We start from the raw sequence: 25,853 nt of genomic DNA, 5'->3' as shown, positions 1-25,853 counted from the left end.
ACCCCAAAAGTTGTTGTCCAATTTGTCCTGAGTACGCTGATACCCCATATGTGGGGGGAACCACCGTTTGGACGCATGGGAGGGTTCGGAAGGGAAGGAGCGCCATTTGGAATGCAGACTTAGATGGAATGGTCTGCAGGCGTCACATTGCGTTGGCAGAGCCCCTAATGTACCTAAACAGTAGAAACCCCCCACAAGTGACACCATTTTGGAAAGTAGACCCCCTAAGGAACTCATCTAGATGTGTTGTGAGAGCTTTGAACCCCCAAGTGTTTCACTACAGTTTATAACGCAGAGCCATGCAAATAAAAAATATTTTTTTTCCACAAAAATTATTTTTTAGCCCCTAGTTTTGAATTTTCCCAAGGGTAACAGGAGAAATTGGACCCCAAAAGTTGTTCTCCAATGTGTTCCGAGTACGCTGATATCCCATATGTTGGGGTAAACCCCTGTTTGGGCGCACAGGAGAGCTTGGAAGGGAAGGAGCACTGTTTTACTTTTTCAACGCAGAATTGGCTGGAATTGAAATCGGACGCCATGTCGCGTTTGGAGAGCCCCTGATGTGCCTAAACAGTGGAAACCCCCCAATTATAACTGAAACCCTAATCCAAACACACCCCTAACCCTAATCCCAACGGTAACCCTAACCACACCTCTAACCCAGACACACCCCTAACCCTAATAACAACCCTATTCCCAACCGTAAATGTAATCCAAACCCTAACCCTAACTTTAGCCCCAACCCAACCCTAACTTTAGCCCCAACCCTAAATGTAGCCTTAACCCTAGCCCCAACCCTAGCCCCAACCCTAACCCTAGCCCTAACCCTAGCCCTAACCCTAACCCTAGCCCTAACCCTAGCCCAAACCCTAACCCTAGCCCTAACCCTAGCCCTAACCCTAGCCCTATCCCTAACCCTAGCCCTAACCCTAGCCCTAACCCTAGCCCTAACCCTAACCCTAACGGGAAAATGGAAATAAATACATTTTTAAATTTTTTTTAATTTTTCCCTAACTAAGCGGGTGATGAAGGGGTGTTTGATTTACTTTTATAGTGGGTTTTTTAGCGGATTTTTATGATTGGCAGCCGTCACACACTGAAAGACGCTTTTTATTGCAAAAAATATTTTTTGCGTTACCACTAGTGTTGAGCGATACCGTCCGATACTTGAAAGTATCGGTATCGGAAAGTATCGGCCGATACCGGCAAAGTATCGGATCCAATCCGATACCGATACCCGATACCAATACAAGTCAATGGGACTCAGGTATCGGACGGTATTCCTGATGGTTCCCAGGGTCTGAAGGAGAGGAAACTCTCCTTCAGGCCCTGGGAACCATATTAATGTGTAAAAGAAAGAATTAAAATAAAAAATATCGCTATACTCACCTGTCCGACGCAGCCGGGACCTCAGCGAGGGAACCGGCAGCGTTGTTTGTTTAAAATTCGCGCTTTTACTTGGTTACGTGAGGTCCCGGCTTGTGATTGGTCAGGGCGGCCATGTTGCTGGGACGCGGACCAATCACAGCAAGCCGTGACGAAATTACGTCACGGCTTGCTGTGATTGGTCCGAGTCCCGGCAACATGGCCGCCATTAACCAATCACAAGCCGTGACGTCACGGGAGGCTGGACATGCGCGTATTTTGAAAAGCGCGCGTGTCCAGCCTCCAGTGACGTCCCGGCTTATGATTGGTCATGGCGCCATGTTGCCGGGACGCGGACCAATCACAGCAAGCCGTGACGAAATTACGTCACGGCTTGCTGTGATTGGTCCGCGTCCCGGCAACATGGCCGCCATTAACCAATCACAAGCCGTGACGTCACGGGAGGCTGGACACGCGCGCTTTTCAAAATACGCGCATGTCCAGCCTCCCGTGACGTCCCGGCTTGTGATTGGTTAATGGCGGCCATGTTGCCGGGACGTCACTGGAGGCTGGACACGCGCGCTTTTCAAAATACGCGCATGTTCAGCCTCCCGTGACGTCCCGGCTTGTGATTGGTTAATGGCGGCCATGTTGCCGGGACGTCACTGGAGGCTGGACACGCGCGCTTTTCAAAATACGCGCATGTCCAGCCTCCCGTGACGTCACGGCTTGTGATTGGTTAATGGCGGCCATGTTGCCGGGACGCGGACCAATCACAGCAAGCCGTGACGTAATTTCGTCACGGCTTGCTGTGATTGGTCCGCGTCCCGGCAACATGGCCGCCCTGACCAATCACAAGCCGGGACTTCACGTAACCAAGTAAAAGCGCGAAATTTAAACAAACAACGCTGCCGGTTCCCTCGCTGAGGTCCCGGCTGCGTCGGACAGGTGAGTATAGCGATATTTTTTATTTTAATTCTCTTTTTTACACATTATTACATTAATGTTGTTGCGATACCCGATACCCGATATCACAAAAATATCGGATCTCGGTATCGGAAATTCCGATACAGCAAGTATCGGCCGATACCCGATACTTGCAGTATCGGAATGCTCAACACTAGTTACCACATTTTGAGAGCTATAATTTTTCCATATTTGAGTCCACAGAGTCATGTGAGGTCTTGTTTTTTGCGGGACGAGTTGACGTTTTTATTGGTAACATGGACGGGCACGGGAGATTTTTTGATCGCTTTTTATTCTAATTTTTGTGAGGCAGAATGACCAAAAACCAGCTATTTATTAATTTCTTTTGGGGGAGGCGTTTATACCGTTCCGCGTTTGGTAAAATTGATAAGGCAGTTTTATTCTTCGGGTCAGTACGATTACAGCGATACGTCATTTATATAATTTTTTTATGTTTTGGCGCTTTTATACGATAAAAGCTATTTTATAGAAAAAATAATTATTTTGGCATTGCTTTATTCTGAGGACTATAACTTTTTTATTTTTTTGCTGATGATGGTGTATTGTGGTTTCTTTTTTTGCGGGACAAGATGACGTTTTCAGCGGTACCATGTTTATTTATATCCGTCTTTTTGATCGCGTGTTATTCCACTTTTTGTTTGGCGGTATGAGAATAAAGCTTTGTTTTTTGCCTCGTTTTTTTTTTACAGTGTTCACTGAAGGGGTTAACTAGTGATATAGTTTTATAGGTGGGGTCATTACGGACGCGGCGATACTAAATATGTGTACTTTTATTGTTTGATTTTTTTTTATTTAGATAAAGAAATGTATTTATGGGAATAACATTTTATTTTATTTATTTATTTATTTAGGATTTTTTTTTTATTTTTTTTTACACATGTGGACATTTTTTTTTAACTTTTTTACTTTGTCCCGGGGGGGGACATCACAGATCGGTGATCTGACAGTTTGCATAGCACTCTGTCAGATCACCGATCTGACTTAGAGCGAAGCAGGATTACCAGCGCCTGCACTGAGCAGGCACTCGGTAAGCCACCTCCCTCCCTGCAGGACCCGGATGCCGCGGCCATCTTGGATCCGGGACCTACAGCGAGGAAGGAGGTAGGAGACCCTCGGAGCAACGCGATCACATCGCGTTGCTGCGGGGGTCTCAGGGAAGCACGCAGGGAGCCCCCTCCCTGCGCGTTGCTTCCCTCTACCGCCAGCACACCGCAATCATGTTTGATCGTGGTATGCCGGGGGTTAATGTGCCAGGGGCGGTCCGTGACCACTCCTGGCACATAGTGCCGGATGTCAGCTGCGATAGGCAGCTGACACCCGGCCGCGATCGGCCGCGCTCCCCCGTGAGCGCGGCCGATCGTGCTGGACGTACTATTCCATCCTTGGGAAGTAGGGCCCACCCCACATGGATGGAATAGTACGTCCAATGACAGAAAGGGGTTAAGTATCTATTTGCAAATATGCAAAAAAAAAACGAGAAGTTTCTGTGCAATTTCCTTTCAACTCCACTAGGGAAAATGAAGCATTGCAGTGGCTATATGAGTAATACAAGAGCTACCTGTATCAATGCTAAAATGTTTCGTTAACATGTACTTGTACATCAGCTAGAAAATGCTATTTCTAAAAAAACGGAATTTCTTTGTATTTTAAACCAGGAACTATTCCTATATACCCAATATTTCATGCATCTAAAACATTCCCAAAATCATAATGACCGATACTACATGTTTCAAATTATAACCTATGATGTACGATAAAAAATTATATTGTGGTACGATATTAGCCAGAAAAATCTATGTAAATACTTTTATGCCCAAATACGACAAGAGTATTCTAAGAGTGATACCTTTATTGGTTAAGCAGAAGATAATTTGTCTGGTTAATCAAGAAAGGTATCACTTAAAAGAACTGTTTGCCATTTTTGAGCATAAAAGTATTTACATCAAGTTATAACTTAAAAACAAACAATGAAAAACAAATAAATGCATGAAAATTTAAATAAAGTATGTAAAAAAAATACATATTTTTTATTAAATAACAAGCAAGAGCTTTCAGTAGAACATTTGTAAAACAAACTGAGCTTTTATTACATTTTCCGGTGAGGAAATAAAACACTCACTTAATGCCACAAGCCCTTGTTGATATTTATTTAACAGTATTCTCATAAATATCTAAGAAGCAAATAATGTAACACTTGTGCCCACATGAAACAGCGGCTAATTACTTCTCCTCATTGGTGTGAAGCACACCACTGGCAGGCTTCTCGATTTAGCTTTTGGAAGAGATTGTAATAGGTTTTTAATTTCACGGCTATCCCTCAGGTTAAGACAATCACACAGAGATTTAGAAATGATTATATTCTCTTTACATAAGTGAAACCTAAGCCCTGTCCTTTTAGGGTGTTCGTGTATAAAGTCATCAAAGGTATGAATTAAAGCAATTAACTACTACAGAAAACTGCAAACAGCAGCAGATATTAATGAAGGGGATATTTGTTCAGGGATTTAATACAGTAATGGGGTCTACAATTACCCCATGTACTCACAATGACCTTGACTGTAAGGTGAGATTAAAAGAGACTTTTCTTTGTAACATGTCTGTATTTATGGTATATATAATTGACAAATTGATATACGTAAATAAAAAAGACCAAGTGGTCAGTACAGGCAATGTTTTATGACATAGTATTGCAAATGTAACATTCAAATGTTTGATGGCCATCTCCTTTAGCAGACATATGAAACCCATAGAAAGGACATCATGGTCATAATGACCGTAAATACTTCAGCTGCCAATAGGAAATGGTCAACATATATGTCACAAATTCATACCCATAGCAAGAGCAAGTATGTGTGCCAACGTCAAGGTCCACCCTAGGAAAGGTCTATAATGTGTGTTTTGCAATATTTAGATATCTTGCCTCATCAGAGAGAGTTCAAGTGTCTCCAACCCCATATTAATGGTTTAAATACCATGTAAATATCTCTTACGGGGGCTAATTCATTGCTTTACATTCTTTTTACTCTGAAATATTTATGCATAGTACTTCATATAGTATTCTTTCATATAGTCAGGATTTTTTATTTTTTACATTTTTTTTGCTTGTTTTGATTTAGATCACCTTACCTCTTGCCCATGTAATACTACATGCCTGTTCCTTCCTTCATAATCAGCTACTTCAATGGTGTCTAGGTAAATATCTGCCCAATAGATCAGTCTAGACACAAGGTCCAATGTAATTGCAATTGGTTGCTCAATCTTGGAAACGACTATTCTGGTTCTATTTCTTCCATCCAAATCGCAACGTTCAACTTTAGCCACATTGCCATAATCTGTAAAGAACAGCTTCCTGTGGGAAATAAGATTAAAAAAAAAGAAACTTTGTCATAAGAAGTAGAATTATAACAAGACTGCAAAAAATAATAACTTCAGACAAATTATTGATTACTGGTTACTCTCAGTAGCATATATACAGTATATGTAAAATTATCAAGTCAGTTCTGTCCAAGCCACAACATGATGATAATACACAGATGAACTTTGTCTGGAGCTGCTGGGATTGTAGACAAAGCTACCGTATAAGCCAACCCGAGTATAAGCCGACCCCCCTAATTTTGCCACAAAAAACTGGGAAAACTTATTGACTCGAGTATAAGCCTAGGGTGGAAAATGCAGCAGCTACCGGTGAATTTCAAAAATAAAAATAGATGCTCCATACCGTTCATTATGGCCCCATAGCTGTGCCATAAAGTGCTCTGCACCATTATTGCCCCATAGCTGTGCCATATAGTGCTCTGCACCATTATTGCCCCATAGCTGTGCCATATATGCTCTGCACCGTTCATAATTGCCCCATAGCTGTGCCATACAGTGCTCTGCACCATTATTGCCCCATAGCTGTGCCATTTAGTGCTCTGCGCCGTTCATTATTGCCCCATAGCTGTGCCATATAGTGCTCTGCACCGTTCATAATTGCCCCATAGCTGTGCCATATAGTGCTCTGCACCATTATTGCCCCATAGCTGTGCCATACAGTGCTCTGCACCATTATTGCCCCATAGCTGTGCCATACAGTGCGCTGCACCATTATTGCCCCATAGCTGTGCCATACAGTGCTCTGCACCATTATTGCCCCATAGCTGTGCCATACAGTGCTCTGCACCATTTATTATTGTCCCCTAGCTGTGCCATATAGTGCTCTGCACCGTCCATTATTGCCCCATAGCTGTGCTGCTGCATTATTAAAAATAATAAAACACATACTCACCTCTCTTGCTTGCAGCTCCTCAGCATCCCGTCCCGGCGTCTCTCCGCACTGACTGATCAGGCAGAGGGCGGCGCGCACACTATATGCGTCATCGCGCCCTCTGACCTGCACAGTCAGTGCAGAGAGACGCCGGGAAGATGGCGCGGCGCCCGGCGTGTGGAACGAGGACAGGTGAATATGTAATACTTACCTGCTCCCGGCGTCCCGCTCCTTCCCCTGGACAGCTGGTCTTCGGTGCCGCAGCCTCTTCCTCTGTCAGTGGTCACTGTTACCCCTGATTAGAGAAATAAATAGGCGGCTACGCCCCTATGGGAGGTGGAGCAGCCTATTCATTTCTCTAATGAGCGGTCCCACGTGACCGCTGAACAGGGGAAGAGCTGCGGCACCGAAGACCGTGGGACGGGCAGGGGGAGCGCCAGGAGCCCCGGAAGCAGGTAGGTATGCCTCAGCGCCCTCTCCCCCTCACCCACCGACCGTGACTCGAGTATAAGCCGAGGGGGCACTTTCAGCCCAAAAATTTGGGCTGAAAATCTCGGCTTATACTCGAGTATATACGGTAATCTTATAAACTGAACCCTTTAGATGCCTTTTTAAAAAGCAACTGCGGCACTTGAGGTGTTTGATAAAGGGAGGGAGCTGATTCTATGAGCCCATCAGTCAGACCATCATAGACACAGGACCCATTGTTAAACTATAGAGCTCAGTCTTCTTTGAAGCTGTACATCATCTGTGAAAATAGTACATTGGCTGGAACCCATTAAAATGTGTGGACAACCATATTATACAGCTCTGGCAAAAATTAAAGGACCACTGCAAAATGTTCAGTTTGTCTGATTTTTCTCTTTATAGGTATATTTTTGAGTAAAATGTAAAGTGTTCATTTATTTTATAAATTTCTGACATGTCTCCGAAGTTCCAAGCAATACATTTTGTATTTTATTTCTGAAAAGGAGAAATGGTCAAAATTGTTTTAAAAAAAACAGTGTTTTCAGACTTCAAATAACAAAAAAGAAAACAAGTTCATAATCATTTAGAAACAACAATACTAATATTTTAACTCGGGAAGAGTTCAGAAATCAATATTTTGTGGACTAACCATGATTTTAAATCCCAGCTTTCACGTGTCTCGCCATGCTTTCCACCAGTCTTTCGCACTGCTTCTGGCACAAAAATGTAAGCAGTTCTTCTTTGGTTGATGTCTTGTGACTATCCATCATCCTCTTCATTACATTCCAGAGGTTTTCAATGGGGTTCAGGTCTGGAGATTGGGCTGCCCATGACAGGGTTTTGATGTGGTTGCCTCTTAATTTTTGCCAGAGCTGTATATATATATATATATATGAAGAGCTGGGCATGCTGACTTTAAAAATCCACATCTGAATGAATGTATTATCTTGACATTTAAGAGTCCATTTTTAAGTACAGATAAAAATTGATTAAAGACATGTGCCCATGTATGCTCAGTCTTCACTCGACCAGCCTGACTGAAAGCTGCAGCTTGCACTGAACAGTGTGAGATCCTGGCAGAGAGGAGGGCCAGTGAGAAGCTGCCAATCAGGTTGAGTAGGAAGAAGGCTATTGAATAGTCAATCCGGATAGTTGGGCAGAGGTTGTCTATAAACTTTTAAAAATGAATAAATAGTCATATTAAGTACTTCCAGCCTCATCGGGTCTAATATAACTCAATTATATGTGTAGTTTGTATTTTGAACTTTTGTGACAGATACACTTTAACTTCATTAATGGAAGGTAAAGCATAGAAAACTCTGTTGAAATAGTAATAGGAAATTGACTTTTATACAGTTTTATGTCCAATCTTCCTGGCTGAGATGTGGCGGAGAGGGTTTTCTCAAGAAAAAACCTTCATATTTACTTGAACAACCTTTAATTTGGATGATAACTAGGCTAATGAGATGTAAATTACCTCATTGCATATGCATTGGATACACTCTTAAAAGTCAGCCTTTATTGTCTTTTGTTGCCCATCTGCGCATTACATAACATTCGAAAGAGTTGTTAAAAGGAATTGCACCACGGTCACATGAAACAAAGAAGATTGATTATTTTCAACCTTCAGTACTTAAGAGGTTTTGCAAAGCGTGCATTAGAGGTACTTATACCAGTAAAACCCTCAGCTCACCCATATCTCAAAGAACATATTGTTGTTCTTAGCAGATTATATAATCTTGAAATGGCCTCCATGGATTCAATACTTTACACATTGCTGTAAACCGTACAGTGCAATCTCAAAACAATTTAAGAGATTAGAGGAAACATATCACTGCCTTAACATAGAAATATACCTTAAAGTTTTTTACGCTTTTATAAAAGTATCATAAAAAGAGTGAGAAAATAATCTGTCACATCCGTTACTCAGATTACTCAGATTAAATAATACGTCATTATTCTATGTTTGTATCAAGTTTCAATGTAAACTGGAATATAAAGTTGTTATACAGCAACCAAGTATACATAAAGGTAAGTCAGAGGAAGAATTATTGACTTCCACTGGAAACGGTTCTGAGCATGCTCTGTAGTATGTGCAGGAGACACTGTGCAGGGAGAGGGGAGGGAGGTGGCGCTGCATTACCTCCAACATGTATTGTATGAGCCTGTTTTTTTTTTTATAATAAAAAGTTTACTTTTCACTGCAATCCTGCCCTCTGATCACAATAAGGTTTGTCGAACAATGATGGGAAGTATTAACCTATTGTGAGAGCTCAGTGGTCAGTGTGAAAAGCGAAGTGTTCTCAACATGGATATTATAATACTACAACTGATGAGCGAATGCGCTGGGATAAGCTGCGGGGATAATGTGAGTTAGATAATCCCTGCCCATGTTGCATCTGTCTAACAGCCGCGAGACATGCAGCCGCAGGGACTCAAACATATTTTTCGAGCATGCAGAAGACACTTTATTAGCACCCAAGCATGGTCAAATAACACCTTATCTCAGGACATTCATTCATCACTAACTATTACACATTTTTTAAATATTTGTGAGTATTTTGTACTTTATTCTGAAAACCAAGAATAAAGTGTAGTAAAATAATTAATAATGGTATTCTTTTTGTTATCTTCATTGTTTACTTCTGATGGATAAAAAAACTATTCTAAAACTGCTTGTGATAGAACTTTCCTCAGTTTTCCACAGAAAAGATTATGTACCAAATGACAGTTCATAAAGTTTGTACCAGTGTAGGCTAGTTATGACTTTCTTATCACGTTTTCCTACTTTTTACGAAAGACAAAAAACAACAAAAATAATAATTCTCATATTTTTTTCACATATTATTTATTTATTTTACTCACTTATATAGCGCCATTAATTCCACAGCGCTTTGCAAAAATTATTATCACTGTCCCCATTGAGGCTCACAATCTAGATTCCCTATCAGTATGTCTTTGGAATGTGGGAGGAAGTCGGAGGACCCAGAGGAACCCCAGCGCAAATGAGCAAATCTGTTAGAGGTGAATTGAATTTCTCTTCAATTTTACAAAAATGTTGCATTCTCCTTAATCTGAAATTTTTTGTGATTCACTTTGTGCAAATTCATCATAATAGTGGAGACCCAGTCACTAGTGATGAGCGAGTGTGCTTGTTATTTGGGTTTTGCCGAGCATGCTCGGGTGGTCTCCGATTATTTTGGCGTGCTCGGAGATTTAGTTTATGTCAACACAGCTGCATGATTTGCACCTGCTAAACAGCTTGAATACATGTGAGGGTTGCTTAACAAACAGGCAATCCCCACATGAATTCAAGCTGTCTAGTAGCAGCAAATCATTCAGCTGTGTTGGCATAAATTAAATCTCCGAGCATGCCGAAATAATCGGAGACCACCCAAGCATGCTTGGAGAAAGCCGAGTAATGAGAACACTCGTTCATCACTACCATCCACCATTTTGCTGAGTTGTAAAGAAGAATTTTAAAAAATCCCTCTCGTTGCCGCTTAGGCTTCTTTCACACTAGCATCGTGCACTGCACGTCGCTATGCGTCGTTTTGGAGAAAAAACGCATCCTGCAAAATTGCTTGCAGGATGCGTTTTTTCTCCATAGACTTTTATTAACGACGCAGTGCAACGCATTGCCACACGTCGCAACCATCGTGCAACGGTTGCATCGTGTTGCGTCAGACCGTCGCCACCAAAAAACGTTGCTCGTAACATTTTTTGGTGCGTCGTTCCCATGCTGCATGCGCAGCCGGAACTCTACCCCCGCCTCCCCGCACCTCACCTCACAATGGGGCAGCGGATGCGTTGAAAAACAGCATCCGCTGCCCCCGTTGTGCGGCGCTTCCACAGCTAGCGTCGGTGCGCCGCCACGTCGCATAGCGACGTGCAGCGCACGACACTAGTGTGAAAGTAGCCTTACCTGACCTGTTACCATTGCCCACTGTCTGGTCCTCATGTGCTATCCTAGTCAGCACCTCAGGCAATGTGCTGACACGTAGCCACTGTAAGCCTTGGCACTTAGTGAGGATGGTGGAAAGTCCAAAGATGACATGTGTAAGACTGGATGCATGGAAGAACTGACACTGGGCAGTGGCGGTGGGATACGTGAGCATAAAGATGAGTATTTTTTTACCCTATATTTATTGTGCTCTGGAGTCTATAAACAGGGTGGGCTATTTATATGGATACACCTATATAAAATGGAAATGGTTGGTGATATCAACTTCCTGTTTATGGCACATTAGTATATGGGAGGGGGGAAACTTTTCAAGTTGGGTGGTGACCATAGCGGCCAATTTGAAATCAGCCATTTTGGATCCAACTTTATTTTTTCCAATGGGAAGAGGGTCATGTGACACATCAAACTTATTGAGAATTTCACAAGAAAACCAATGGTGTGCTTGGTTTTAACATAACTTTATTCTTTCATGAGCTATTTACAAGTTTATGACCTCTTACAAAATGTGTTAAAAGTGCTGCCCATTGTGTTGGATTGTCAATGCAACCCTCTTCTCCACTGTTGGCACACTGATAGCAACACCGTATGATAATGTGTTACTCTCTTTTTACACTGAAGGTGGCACATTCCCTGAGTTTTTCCAGCAAGATGGTGAACCACCACATTATGGGTGTCAGGTCCCAGCATTCCTACTTGAACACTTTCCTGGAAAGTGGATTGGTCATCGTGGACCAGATGAATGGCCACCAAGGTCTCCCAATCTGACCCCCTTAGACTTTTATTTTTGGGGTCATCTGAAGGCAATTATCTATGCTGTGAAGATACGAGATGTGCAGCATCTGAAACAATGGATACTGGAAGCCTGTGCTAGCATTTCTACTGCAGTGTTGCTATCAGTGTGTCAAGAGTGGGATAGGAGAGGGTTGCATTGACAATCAAACACAATGGGCAGCACTTTTAACAAATTTTATAAGTGGCCATAAACTTGTAAATAACTCATGAAATAAAGTTACTTTAACCCCTTAGTGACAGAGCCAAATTTTTGAAATCTGACCACTGTCACTTTATGTGGTAATAACTCTGGAACCCATCAACAAATTCCAGTGATTTTGAGTTTGTTTTTTCGTGACACATTATACTTTATGATAATGATAAATTTTGGTAGATATGTTTTGTGTTTATTTATAATAAGTATCAGAAATTTGAGAAAAGTTTAAAAAAATTACCAATTTTCAAACTTTGAGTGAATATCCCTTTAATCCAGAGAGTCATACCACAGCAAAACATTAATTAATAACATTTCCCTCATGTCTGCTTTACATCAGCAACATTTATAAAATGTTCTTTTATTTTGTTAGCATTTTAGGAGGTTTAAAAATGTAGCAGGAATTTTTCATTTTTTCAAGGAAATTTACAAAATGTATTTTTTTAGGGACCTATCCATGTTTGAAGTGCCTTTAGGGGTCCTATATATTGGGAAACCCCCCATAGTTATACCATTTTAAAAACAGCACTCCATGACATATTGAAAACTGCAGTCAGGTAGTTTATTAACCCTTCAGGTGCTTTTCAGGAATTAATGCAAAGTAGCATGACAGAAATGAAAATTTGTATTTATACCACATAAATGCCGCTAACTTCTGAACACATTATTACAGCCGTCAGACTCTAAGGCCGCTATTTGGTCATGAATTGCAATGGCAAACATCAGGACCACACAATCGTGATCTGAGGGCACCAATTTGGATAAAGAGGAAGCCCGCAAACTCTGTTAACCATTTATATGATGTAGTCACTATTGAAAGCAGCATCTAAGGGGTTAAACAGATTTGGACGGTGCCAGCACTGATCATGGCTGATACAGCAAGTTGTCAGCTATAGTAGACAGCTGACAGCTGCTCCATTGTCACCTGTATGGGGATGCTATTCTCTTATATCTCAGGTCAGTTAAAAGGTGCATTGGCGGTCATTAAGGGGTTAAAACCAAGCACATTCCCAATAAGTTTGGTGTGTCACATCACCCTCTTCACATTTAAAAAAATAAAGTTGGATCCAAAATGGCCGACTTCAAAATGGCTGCCACCCATCTTGAAAAGTTTTCCCCCTCCCATATACTAATGTGTCACAAACAGGAAGTTAACCAACCATTCTTATTTTACTTAAGTGAATCCATATAAGTGGCCCACCCTGTAGAGTTTTCAAAACTAGAAAAATAAGGGTTCTGAGACTTTTACCTTTTATTTTTGTTAATTTTTACTTTTCTATGTTCTGCTACTCGAGTACTAGAACATGCAACTGCTCTATCGTCAGCAGTTCACATGTATACTGATATATGGCACTATGCCTAGTTCACGCCTGAGCATGTGGAGCATGACACAGAAATTAAAAGAACATCAAATATAAAAGTCTTCTCCGCCCTTTTAAATCTAGTAAAATATGTCACTTTTTCTAGAGCATTTATTAAGGTTACATGTAAAAATGTAAAAATGAATAAGTAATAGTTTGAGATATTATATGAAGCATCGTTCTAAATTTTTCAGCTCACATTGGAGACATCACAAGGGTACTTCTAAGAAAACAAAATCCATTCAAGTTTTCTTTTCTGACAAAGTGAATCAGCAGGACACCACTGACCATTTCAGAGAGCAGCTAAATATATGGTCGAGCTCGACCTTGAATATGGAACTTTGCTATCGCATATTCATTTCTTGATAAAAATACCCAAACTATATGACAATAATTACAGCGTAATGATGGTTGCAGTTGTGTAAGATGGAAAAATAATGATAGATCTTGCTCTAAAACAGATTGTTATTTTTTTTTCAGGTGATAGCAAAACAACCTTGATGGATATTATTTAAATGTGCAGATATTCTCATTCTCTTCTCGCCGTAATTACAGAGTATATTTCTTTCGCATCTGAAATAAAATGATTAAAGCTTTGAAAGTAATCCCACAAACTGCTTTGCTCAACAGTTATCACATTCATCCTTGGTTAATTTGGCACTCTCTCTAAATACATGAAATGCACTTCAAGTTAAGCTGCATAATCAGCATGGTCTTTTGTAGAAAACATAAACATTCATTGTGATTTTTTTTTCCTTCTTAAACAAAACTGCAATATTTTTCCAATTTTTAATTACTTATTTAATTTCTAGATTTAACATATATTTATTTCATGTATGTTATATTTATTATTTCCTAGTCCTAATGCCACTTTTTATTTTAATTACTTTACAACTGAGCAGTTTGAATAATATTTAAAGAGAGTTACAATGTGGCTAAAACAAAAATGCACCAAATTTATAATAACACTTTTTATCTCTCTATTTTTTTTTGCAAAGTGTCTCATATGCCTAAGGAAGCCTGTAAACACAAAATAACTGATCAAACTAAACACATGTGATCTGTGCACCCTTGGTGTGGCCAAACAGTTCAGTACAGCTTCCCATATACTTGTTTTCCATTTATCTCTGCCTTTCTCTAGATCCTGTAAAGTAAGAACTGTCAGTCAAGAAAGAAAAAGGTGGAGAAAGATGGACAACAAATAGATGGGAAGGTACAATTAACTTTTTGGATGCACCAAGGGAGCAACGAGTGTCTGTGCTTCTTTGAACTTCAGTCATTTTGTGCTGACGGACTCGATTTAAATTGCAACACTTGGGTGAATTTAATGTCACTTGTATCACAATGACATTACAGCAACCATTAATTACTTATCACATTTGCATGTCCATTCTCAGAAACTACACTACAAATTAAGGTATTTATTCTACCTGCATCCACAGAAACCTCTTAATCACCCTTGGGTTTAATTGCAATAGCATATTTTTGGGAATGAAAGCCATGTTTCTAAGAAAACAGCCAAGGTCAACGGAAAAAGCATTAACTGAGGGATTTGACAAACAGCGTTGGTAACTCTGTCAGCCATTCATTTCCCATTAATGGGTGCGCTATTATGCCCAGGTTTGTCATTGTTAAAAGAGTCAAAAGCCTATTAAAGGTTGAAATGTTGCCTAGAGGTGTAACACAATGTTGTTGGAATGGGACATAAAAAAACCAACAACCAGGTCACCTAAGCTGATAAATGTCCAGTTTTTAAGGGGTTAATGGGCTCGACAACTTTTGGCATTAGCTTTTGCCTAAAATTAGTCTCCAGATTCAGCATACAAGTAACCAGTGACTCCAGCACCTCTCATGAAAAATTTCCTCTCCTTGCCTTTCTACTATAAGTAAGGTTTGATAAAGACCCAGTGGGTTGAAAAGTTACCTTATACCATTGGATTACCTTATTGTCTCAACTGCGGTGAATCAATTAATTTTGGTGTTTTGAAAATAAAATTCTAAATTGTTTGCAACTTAAAGGACTTGTGAGTGCGACTGTTTATTCTTGGGATTAAAATTAGTGGATTGCAGGACGCCCGATTGCTGGGACCTTCCTTGATCAAGTGTGATCTTTAGAAGAAGGGGAAAATAGAATTCAAAAAGGGATCTAGTACCTGGCACTCAGTCACCTCCCCAGCTGCCTGCTTGATTAGCAACTTCCACTGCTTGCTATGGAAAAAGGAATCTCTAGGTAAAAGGTTGGAAGTAGAATTCAGTTACTCTACAGCACACCTACAGGAGAAAGGAAGTATTACATAGTGCCCCATATTAACAATGGGCTGTCCATGTAATGTACGGACATCCTGGGTCCTCCAGAGAATAGAGAAGCTCTTAACTCTTGGTCATTGATGGAGATCAGGAATAAATAACTCATAATACCCTGTAGAGTTTTTGAAAATGGGTTTCTTAACAAGACTGCTTCTCCAATACTAACCAACAGGAATAAATCTTCCAAGAGTAATCTGGGATCTATCATTCTAGAAAAGTGATTTCCACATAGGAATATGATTGTGTGTAGCTAAAACGACCATTTCAGGATCTGTTATACCCTTCATCAATTAACGGCAAGTAAGTCACTGTGGACTTTAATTCTCTCCACACTATTGTAAATTACCATACTCGTGACACTCTTATCTAAGACTCACAGCTAATTTATGCACACATCTTGCTTTATATAAATTGACCATGAACAATTCTCATTCACCTTGACGGAAATGCTAAGATTGGAATTAGATGGAAGAACGCGGGAAAAGATACAAAGCTTCATAAATTACTCAATGGACCTAAAATCAAAGTATTTTTGCTGTAAGAGATGATCTTTTTTTTCCATTGCTGTTGCTCGGATGTGGAGCTGCATAATGAAGCATTTAGCTGTTCCATCATGAGCGCGCTATGCAACGTCTACGAGGTATCTAGTTAGATATGCGATTTCGGTAAATGTATTATTTCAATGTTCACTTTTGGGCTTGTGTTGTAATTTTAGGATTGTAAACTACAAGCGTTAGGACCCTCCTGATTGGGGTACACCTTTCCGCCGCGGGAGGGCTTTTACGCTCTTTTGATTAAAACAGTGTCAACTAAGTACCCTATGTTTTTTACATGTAATACTACAATGTATTAATTTATTTACTTACTGCAGGGTATATTCTTATTTGTTTTTATCCTAAGTGCTATTTTTTTGTTTTGTAGCATTTATTGTCAATGGGGACAATGAGCAAACACAATATGGGTAATGGAGCCAGACGCTATAATGAATTTATAATACATACTGTAGTTATGTCAAAAATTGTAAATGAAAATATTCCATTAATTTAATTTAAAGGAAAAAGACAAAAAATTGGCATCCATAGTGTTAGGGCTAGCGGAACGCACTGATTAAATATAGATGTTTTTATTGGTGCGTTCGCAGCCTGGGGTCCACCGTGCAGGAGGAACCTGCTGCTAGCAAATGACGGCACTATATGGCAGTTTAAGCGAACTCTGTTACTTCACAGAGTCGCACGGAAACAAGATGCTGTGCCCTGTTAACCCCACAGGAGTTCACAGCTAACTGCCGAGCTGAAGGCAGTCTGTGGTCACGCAAACATACAATCTCCTCACCGGAGGAACCAGTATTCTAGGGGCTTATTTCAGCCGGGGCCCTAAATCCACACACACAATCTCCTCACTGGAGGTGCCGGCATTCTAGGGGCTTATTTCAGCCGAGTCCCTGAACACACATAAATGTGACCACACTGGCGCATGCACATAACAGATTTGATACTAGCGCATGGCCCTGCGGCCATGCGAGCCTTATATAGCTGCAGCAAGTAAAAGACCTTCCTAGAAGGACCAATGAGAGACTGCCATACCTGAGCATGTGACCCTAGATCTCCACTGAGAGATCTTGCCCTGGGCATGCTCAGTGTGTGCAGAGCAGGACTTAGTCCCAGCACCTACAGGACCTTCCTGAAAGGACCAATGGACTTAGCTGCAGTATCTGACCATGTGACCCTCGATCCCCACTGAGAGATCTTACTCAGGGCATGCTCAGAATGAGAAAAGCAGGACTTAGACCCAGAAGTGTCTGCTCACCGCTGCCCAGCACTGACTTCAATGGCAGAAGCAGGAAAAGCAGCAGTAACTCTTTGTACAGAGTGGGACTGACCAAGACGCTGGGATCGATGTTTCTGCTGAGCAGGCTCCACTGCGGCAGGAGAAGAATGGGAGACCGCAGCAGAGATGGCCTGAGATTCCCCCTGTACAGAGGCGGGAACTCGACCCCTAACACATAGTGCAGTTGGGTAAACATAGTAACAGTGACTGCTAATCTTGGCATGGTGTGTTCATAACTGGAGTAACTCTGAAAGTTTGTAAAGAGTGGACCATCTGCGGCTCCTCCTTCTGCCAGTTATGAAAGGAGGCAACAGTGAAGAGTAGAGGAGAACAAGGACCCACTGAATAATGCTTGAAAGGAATAGGGTTCATACGTCACCTTATTGAGATTATGAGATTCAGAAATGAAAAAGTGGGGAAGAATAAAATCATGGCCCTGATGAAGGCACCTCTAAACGTGTAGCCTCAATGAATTGATATAATATCTACTTCTGAGCAATTATGTATGTAGCAGCAGTCAGTGTTTTTCCATATGAAATGATGGCCCTGATGAAGACACCTGTACGGTGCTGAAACGTGTTGCTTCAATAAAGTGATCCTACATCTATGAGCAATCATCTCCCTAGAAGTGCTAAGTGGTTCCTTGCTTTTCCATATGAAATTATGATCAGATGAAGGCTCCTGTTCCGTGCTTACATATATAGCCTTAATAAAGTCTACTGGTTTTAACTGTATTGTAATGCTTGTTCTCACAACCCTGGGGTGCCAATCAATTGCCAAAGCAGCCAGTCAGGTTCCCTGTTCCCCCAGAACCACCAGCAGTTGTGCCCATTTATCTAAATTCCCTGCCTAAAAGTCCCTTAAATTAACTCTTTGTAAATTAACTCTTTGACTAGTCGATGAGGCGTTAGATTCCCCAGACTAGTTGGCCCACTGAGCATGTTATCACGCCCCTGTAGGCATGATACCATCAGTTCCAAGAGGCGGCGGCATCGCCAGCGCTATGCAAATTTCACACATGAGCGCGGCTTTGTTCCGCCTCATCATTGAGATGCTGAAGCCGGGCGCAAGCATCTCAGCTTCAGAGATGAAGTCGTCTGCACTTATTTATTCAAAACTACAACTGATACAGTTTCTTTTGATATTTAAGAAAAAAAGAAGGGGATGCAAAAAAATAAAAACAATTGAACAACAAAAAAAATCTGGCCGTTAAGGAGTAAAACTGCAGAGCGCAACAAAGATATAATTTGGCAACTCCATCTTTCCTTCAAGGAAAAAAAAGATGATGCCATTAGTGATGAGCGAATATACTCGTTACTCGAGATTTTTCGAGCATGGTCGGGGGTCCTACGAGTATTTTTTAGTGCTCGGAGATTTAATTTTTCTTGCCTCAGCTGAATGATTTACATCTGTTAGCCAGCATAAGTACATGTGGGGGATGCCTGGTAGCTAAAGAATCCCCACATGTAATCAAGCTGGCTAATAGATGTAAATCATTCAGCTGCGGCAAGAAAAAATAAATCACCGAGCACTAAAAAAATACTCGGAGGACCCCTGAGCGTGCTCAGGAAATCTCGAGTAACGAGTATATTCGTTCATCACTGGTTGCCATCGTTAATCTCTCATAATTGTCTTATGGGTTTTTTCACTCCCAAATACATTTTTTTAGCCTACAGACGTGGTCTGCCTTATGATTATGCAACGACCATATCAAGTGATGGCTGCAGCTAATTATGGGGTTCAGTGCTGATTTCAAGGTACATGACACTTTAGTTATTTTTTAATACGGCATGAATGTAGACAATAAAAAAGATGAAAGTGGAAAAACCCTTAAAGTCTGCATGTAATCAGAGTAATATAACTTATATTTATTCCAGGGAGATTAGCAATTTTACTGTCATTTTAAGAAATGTTTTGTGTGTAAGGTTTTCCTAACGGTCAAATTGAAAAAAAATCAGAGGCATCGGTAAATCTCTTCTAAATTGAACCCAAGTCCCCAGAACAGTTTTAAACCTACGATGAACACCAGTAGATGCTGATTTATTTTAACCATTTCCCTGCAGTTCTGTATCACACCGGGTCCTCCGGACACTAAAGTAATCCAGAGCTCATTTGTAAGGCTGAGCTGATAACAATATGTCTGCTGTATGTCAAACACGTTATAGATTGGAGGCGTCCTGGGTGCGCTGAGAAAACTTTAAGTGTTATGTTAATCTAATGTGCAGTACAGATATTCCCCAAACTGAGAATCAGTGGAGATAAGTGGCTCCTTGATGTGCAGAGATTAATCCTGAAGTAAGAACCTGGAATATTAACCATTTTATGCCTGGGGGAGAGGAGGTAACCTGGTATGATTGCCTGACGTTTATCAGTAATTCATCTACATTAATGTCTCCTTTCAACACAACCAAGTATAACGGAATATGGGATTAAGCCAAACTTCCCATTGTAACATACAATCAGGAGTTTCTATGAACATTATCATGCACATACCTATTTCATCATCTTCACACCATCATCTTCACTATTATCATTATAATCATCCTCTTCATCATCATTATCATCACTATCAACATTATAATCATTATTATCATAATCCCTAATATGATCACTATCATCACCACCATCATCACTTTTATCATCATTATCTTTGCTATCATCATAACTATTATGTTCGTCTCTATTATCATCATAACAACTATCATAATTGTCATAATCATTGTCATCATAACTATCAGTATTATACATTTTTATCAATATCATCATTAATCACATTTCACATTATCATCATCCTCATCATCATCACCACTGTCCTCATCATAATCACTATCATGATGATCATTTTCATTAGAAGTATTATCATTACTATTTGCATCAGCCTCATTATAACTAACGTAATCATCATCACAATAACTATTATCATCATAATTGATGAGGATGAGGAAATCACAGGCCAGTGAGCCTATATACCAGGAAAGATTTTTTAACAAATTATTAAACAGCATGTAGGTAAGTACTTGGATAAGAATACAGTAATTAACAAGAATTAGCATGGGTTTGTAGCAAACAAGTCATGCCAGACTAATCTCTTTTCCTTCTATGATGGAATCACTGACTGGGTGGATCAGGAAAATGCGGTCGATAGTATATCTCAACTTCAGCAAAACATTTGATAAAGTATCTCATACTATATTGAAAAAATGACCAAGTATGAGATTGACAAGGTAACGGTTAAGTGGATTCATAACTGGCTCAGTGATCATATACAAAGAGTGGTATTAATTGGGTGCACATCCAATTGGAAGAGTGTTTCAAGTGGGGTACCACAAGGCTCTGTCCTGTCCCCAGTGTTGTTCAATATTTTTATAAATAATCTACAAAAGGAAACTAAAGGTAAACTAATCAAATTTGCAGACGATGCAAAGCTATCAGGGATAGCTAACACTAGAGAACACAAGGATAGGATTTAGCAGGATCTAGATAAGTTTGAACAATGGGCAGCAACTAATAGAATGGTATTTAATATATGAGGGAAAATGCAAGATTCTACATCTGGGCAAGGAAAATTAAAATTACATCTACAAGATTGGAAGAATAGAACTAAGCAACAGCACATATGAAAAGACTTGGATATACTAATATAACACAGTATACCAATATATCACAGTATACTAATATATCACAGACTGCACTCGAGTCAGCAGTGTAATGCAGCAATAAAAATGCACTGCCCCATTGAATATCATGGGTATGAGTGCTATCTATGAAATCCATAGAAAGCACAAGCCCTTATTATCGTTCTCAATCACATCATAACTGGCCCATCATTGTTATCATTATATTCACTACAACTATTATCACCATCAGCCTCATCATCATAGTCCTCATCTTCAACATTATCCCTATTATCATCATCATAGTCCTTATCTTCATAATTGTCATGGTGATGAAGATAAAGTCTTTATCATAGTCTTTATCTTCATCATTATCACTATTATCATCATAGTCCTCATTTTCCTCATTATCACTATTATCATCATCATAGTTCACATCTTTATCATTATCACTATTATCATAATTATAGTCCTCATCTTTATCATTATCACTATTATCATCATGATAGTCCTCATCTTCATCATCATTATCACTATCATCATCATAACTATCTTCACCATCATTATCAATACAATCACTACTATTATTCAAATCCTAATCACTATCTTTTTTATCATCCTCATAATAATTATCACCATCATCATTATCATTAGTTTTATAATCTATCATTTGATATGGAGTTGCTCTTGGCAATTATCAACAAATACATCAGAAATCATTCAATAATAAATTTTAAAAAATGCAATTCTGATTAAATACAAAGCACAACTCTTTAAAGAAGCACTCCCCCTTCTATTAAAGCTTTTATCCGTTAAATGTATAGCAGACATCACATTATTCTTTCTACACAGTTAATTATTTTCTTTTTTCTGCAATATGCAGAAAAAGGTTGTCTCTTGTTCCAGCATTTATCATCCCCTTCTTCAACTCTTGACCCAGCTGCTCCCTTCTCCCAGTGCTACGTACTTTACAGTGATGACTCATGCAGCGAAAACTGACCTCCTGATTCTACATAGAGCTTAGAAGGGTTCAGCTAGTCAGTTTTTAATAATGTGATATCATAGACTTAATGGAAAAGAGAATAATTATCTGGGTAGAAAGGCAAAAAGAGTAGAGATGGGCGGACACCTGGATGTTCGGGTACAGTGGGGTGAGTTCGGCGAAACAGTTACAAAAAGTTCAGGTTTGGGTACCAGAACAGTACCGGACCCGAACCTGGACCCCATTCAATTGAATGGGGGGCCAAAAAACTCTCATGGTCCTAGCGGGGATGTCACCAAGGTCACGGTAGTTCAGCCAGGCTGGGAATGGAGCCTCAGTGACCGGGAGTAACCTCGATGATATCACTGCTAGTAACTGAGGCTGTGCTCGCAGCAGTTCAGTCACCAGTGGTTCTCAGCCTGGACTATCACGTTTTGGCACTGTCCAGGTTGAAAACCGTTTTTCCCCCAGACATGGATTACAGCATTTGAAAGAATGATGGAGAGGTGAGGGATATTGTTGTTTTTTATTTTAGTTTTATTACAGGAGAACGTGGGCTTCGGTGGAATAGGCATTTGGTGAGTATAACTGTGCTTGTTATTTTTAAATAAAAAAGGAAACCTGTGTTTTGTTTTATTTCTAATACACGACTTTATTCTGGCTGTGTTTTTATTTACCATACCACTGTACGATTAGTAATGGATATGTGTCTTACAGATGCCTCTCTATTAATAAGCTGTGGCTCATCTAATAGATGTGACTTTTCGGGGCAGCTACGGGCTTATATTTTTAGGCTGGGGGACAATATCCATGGCCCCTTAAAAGCCTGAGAATACCAGCCCCCAGCTGTCTGTTTTAGCAAGGCTGGTTGTCAAAAATGGGGGACCCCATGCCTTGTTTTTCATTATTTATTTAAATAATTAAAAAATAAGGCGTGGGGACCCCTCTATTCTTGATAACTAGCCATTAGGAAGCTTACAGCTGAGGGATGCAGCCCCCAGCTTTGAGTTTGGCCTGGCCGGTTAACAAAAATACAGGGAATCCACATCGTTTTTTTTTTCTATATTGTTTATTTACAGCACAGGAGTCGGCTAATGAATACTCTAATCAGCCACTCCTGCTCTCACTGTTATTAGCGGCAGCAACTGTCAGATGATGGGAGCAGTTGTCCCATCAGCTGACACCAGTAACCGGAGGTAAACTTTATACCTCAGATCACAATTGAGCGCTCATGCTGTCTTTTGACAGCGTGGGAACCGCGGCTCTCTGACCAGCAGGGATGATTTCACCGCCGATCAGAAGCGGTGCTTGCTGCACTGCCATGCACATAACAGCGCGACAAACACCCGGTGCTCGGGCAGGTGAACTCGAACAGTAACACGGATTTCCTGGTGAAGTCCATGTTCAATGTCCTTGCCCAAACAGTAGGTGTTCAATATGGACGCCAAACTTTACTGTTCGGATTCGCCCATCTCTAAAAATGAGCATTTGGAAGTACAAAGTGCTGTATAATATGATGACTACAGTGTATTAAAAGGAAAAAAAACTTTGATGTGAGGAGGAGGGCTTCTTAAATAGACTTCTATCTTCTGAATCTATAAAATTAGACGACTTTTCTGATGTAATTGTGTGACTCCAGAAATATAAATAACCTCTCTTTAAATATCTCTAATGTAAAGATTCACAACAGTGACAATTCCTTTATTGCCTGAACTGCAGTTTTGCCATTAAATTACAAGGAAAGTCTGGAATTTTCTGTCCGTTATAAAAAAAAGTACATGACAATACCATCCATTTTCCCACTATTGCAAGTGAAAAGCGTGCATGGAAATTAGCAAAGTATTGTAGTCTCCCTGAACATTCTGCTGACTAGAAAACTGGAGCTAAACCAATGTAAGGAAACCAACAAAATTTATCAAAAGAAACAAGTCATATTGCTTTTAATTGGATTTTTCTTTCTCTTTTTGATAAATCCAATGCTGTTTTGGCACTCACTTTTATTTTTTCGGTTCATACAGCTGAGGTGTTGTGATAAATACAACTTCAATTAGTTTGGTCCCGAAGCCCAGGGTACGGTAACTTTGATAAGATGGCTTGAACTCTGCATAATAATGAGTTTAATGTGTTCCACTGATATTGGTAGAAAAATAAGAAGTCTGAATATTCATAATGCCAGAAAAATAAGGAAAAAAACAGAAAATAAGATTGGAATTAGAAGCTAACCATTTTTTTCCCGTTCAAGACCGTTTTGTAATTAGTTTCATATTTTTGGGAAAAAACACACAAAATTAGGAAAAGTTTACTTCATCATACATTATAGGATATTCAGTATGTCCTTTTTTATATTTATGCTAAATTTATGTTTTTATTTAAATTTATAGCTCTTAGGATGTACTGTCTCAACATGGTAGCCTATCGAAATTGAAGCTGGACCATGGACCAGCTGATTACTTGAAGGTCCAACCACAGAAGCCTGCCAATATTGTAGTCACGTTGCAATAAAAGAGGAATATGGTGGTTCAGAGGCCACGCTGTCCAAGGTTCATAGATACGATCACACACGAAGGTGAAGCATGGATGCGGTTTATTGTCAACGCGTTGCTTATTGTGGTTTGATCCTGATGAAGAGGACCTTGAAACACGTTGACAATAATAATATTTTACATCCCTTGGTTATTAGATAAGACCCTATTTGTGCTTTTTGCCTCTCCTTTTTTACCATTTTATTTAATATTGCAATCACGGTGTAGTGTTATGTGCCGACCATTCAAAAATCCAACACTAATGTTGCCTTTAAAAAAAAAATCCCAACAAATACAGTTTCCATCCTCCTTAGAGTTATCCCATAAGGTCAGAGATTAGATTATCAGTAGAGATGGAATCTATTTTGGGCAGGTTCTCTCTAAGAGGTCATCAGATTCAATTTGGTTCAAATTAAATTTTGCCAAAATTGAAAGTGCCGAGAAAAGATGTTTATTACGTTCTGAGATCTTTCCAGACTAAGGTATAATAAAAAGAATGGAGGGAAAAGGGACAGAGTTAAAAGATAACAAGAAAAGATTATTGTTGTGTGTCGTAAGCCCTCACCTGACTCCTTATGTGCATCACCCCCTACTCTGACTAATGGACGCCAAGCGCAAAAAAGATGCAAAGCGGAACATTGTAGCTGCAGCAGCTCAGGATGTAGAAGGAGTCAGGTGATGGCCAGAGATAGATAAATATATATTACTTTTGTTTTATATTGTTTACAGTCCTCAGAAGAATCCAGCAAAATGGTGGCCACCTGGATTCTATTTTGATAAATTTGTTCTAATCCAATCTCTAAGTTTTTGTATTTGCCAGAATTTTTTCAGAATCTGAAATTTTTATGAAATTCATAATAAATTTTATTGCTTACTAATCAATGTGCTCATCTCGATTGACCACCTGTGAATAAGACACATAGACCTCGATTCATCAAGATCAGTGTTTTTCACATTGGTCTTGATGATGGGGTGCGCTGGAGTTAGATGCTCCTGGTTCGCTAAGAGACACGCATCACTTAATAATTCTAGTGAATTGGAAAAGTGATATGCCCCTCAGTAGGTGCCTATCCTCATCATGAATTTGACAAGGTGGTTGCGGTTACATCCACCCTAGCTCTACTCACTTTTTCAGAGTTTGGCAAAAGAATCATAAGATTACCAAAAGTTGCTAAATTTTAGTGCAGCCTCACATTGTACTAAAATTTTACAACTTCGCAATTTT

The 25,853-nt window shown here is 40.0% G+C and overlaps 1 protein-coding gene across 5 annotated transcripts in view; it reads right to left on the bottom strand.

Moving 5' to 3' along the window:
• LRP1B (LDL receptor related protein 1B) overlaps positions 1–25,853 on the bottom strand; it is a 1,636,337-nt gene that overhangs the window by 793,046 nt on the left and 817,438 nt on the right. For all 5 annotated transcript variants that reach the window (XM_077273024.1, XM_077273022.1, XM_077273019.1 and 2 more), the window contains exon 8: positions 5,479–5,701. In XM_077273024.1, the coding sequence (XP_077129139.1) occupies positions 5,479–5,701 (223 nt within the window). The remainder of the gene's footprint in view (positions 1–5,478; positions 5,702–25,853) is intronic.

The sequence above is a fragment of the Ranitomeya variabilis genome, chromosome 7 (assembly GCF_051348905.1).
Source record: "Ranitomeya variabilis isolate aRanVar5 chromosome 7, aRanVar5.hap1, whole genome shotgun sequence".
Taxonomy (NCBI): Eukaryota; Metazoa; Chordata; class Amphibia; order Anura; family Dendrobatidae; genus Ranitomeya; species Ranitomeya variabilis.
The sequence above is the reverse complement of the archived record's forward strand: the minus strand, read 5'-3'. Positions and strand labels throughout refer to the sequence as shown.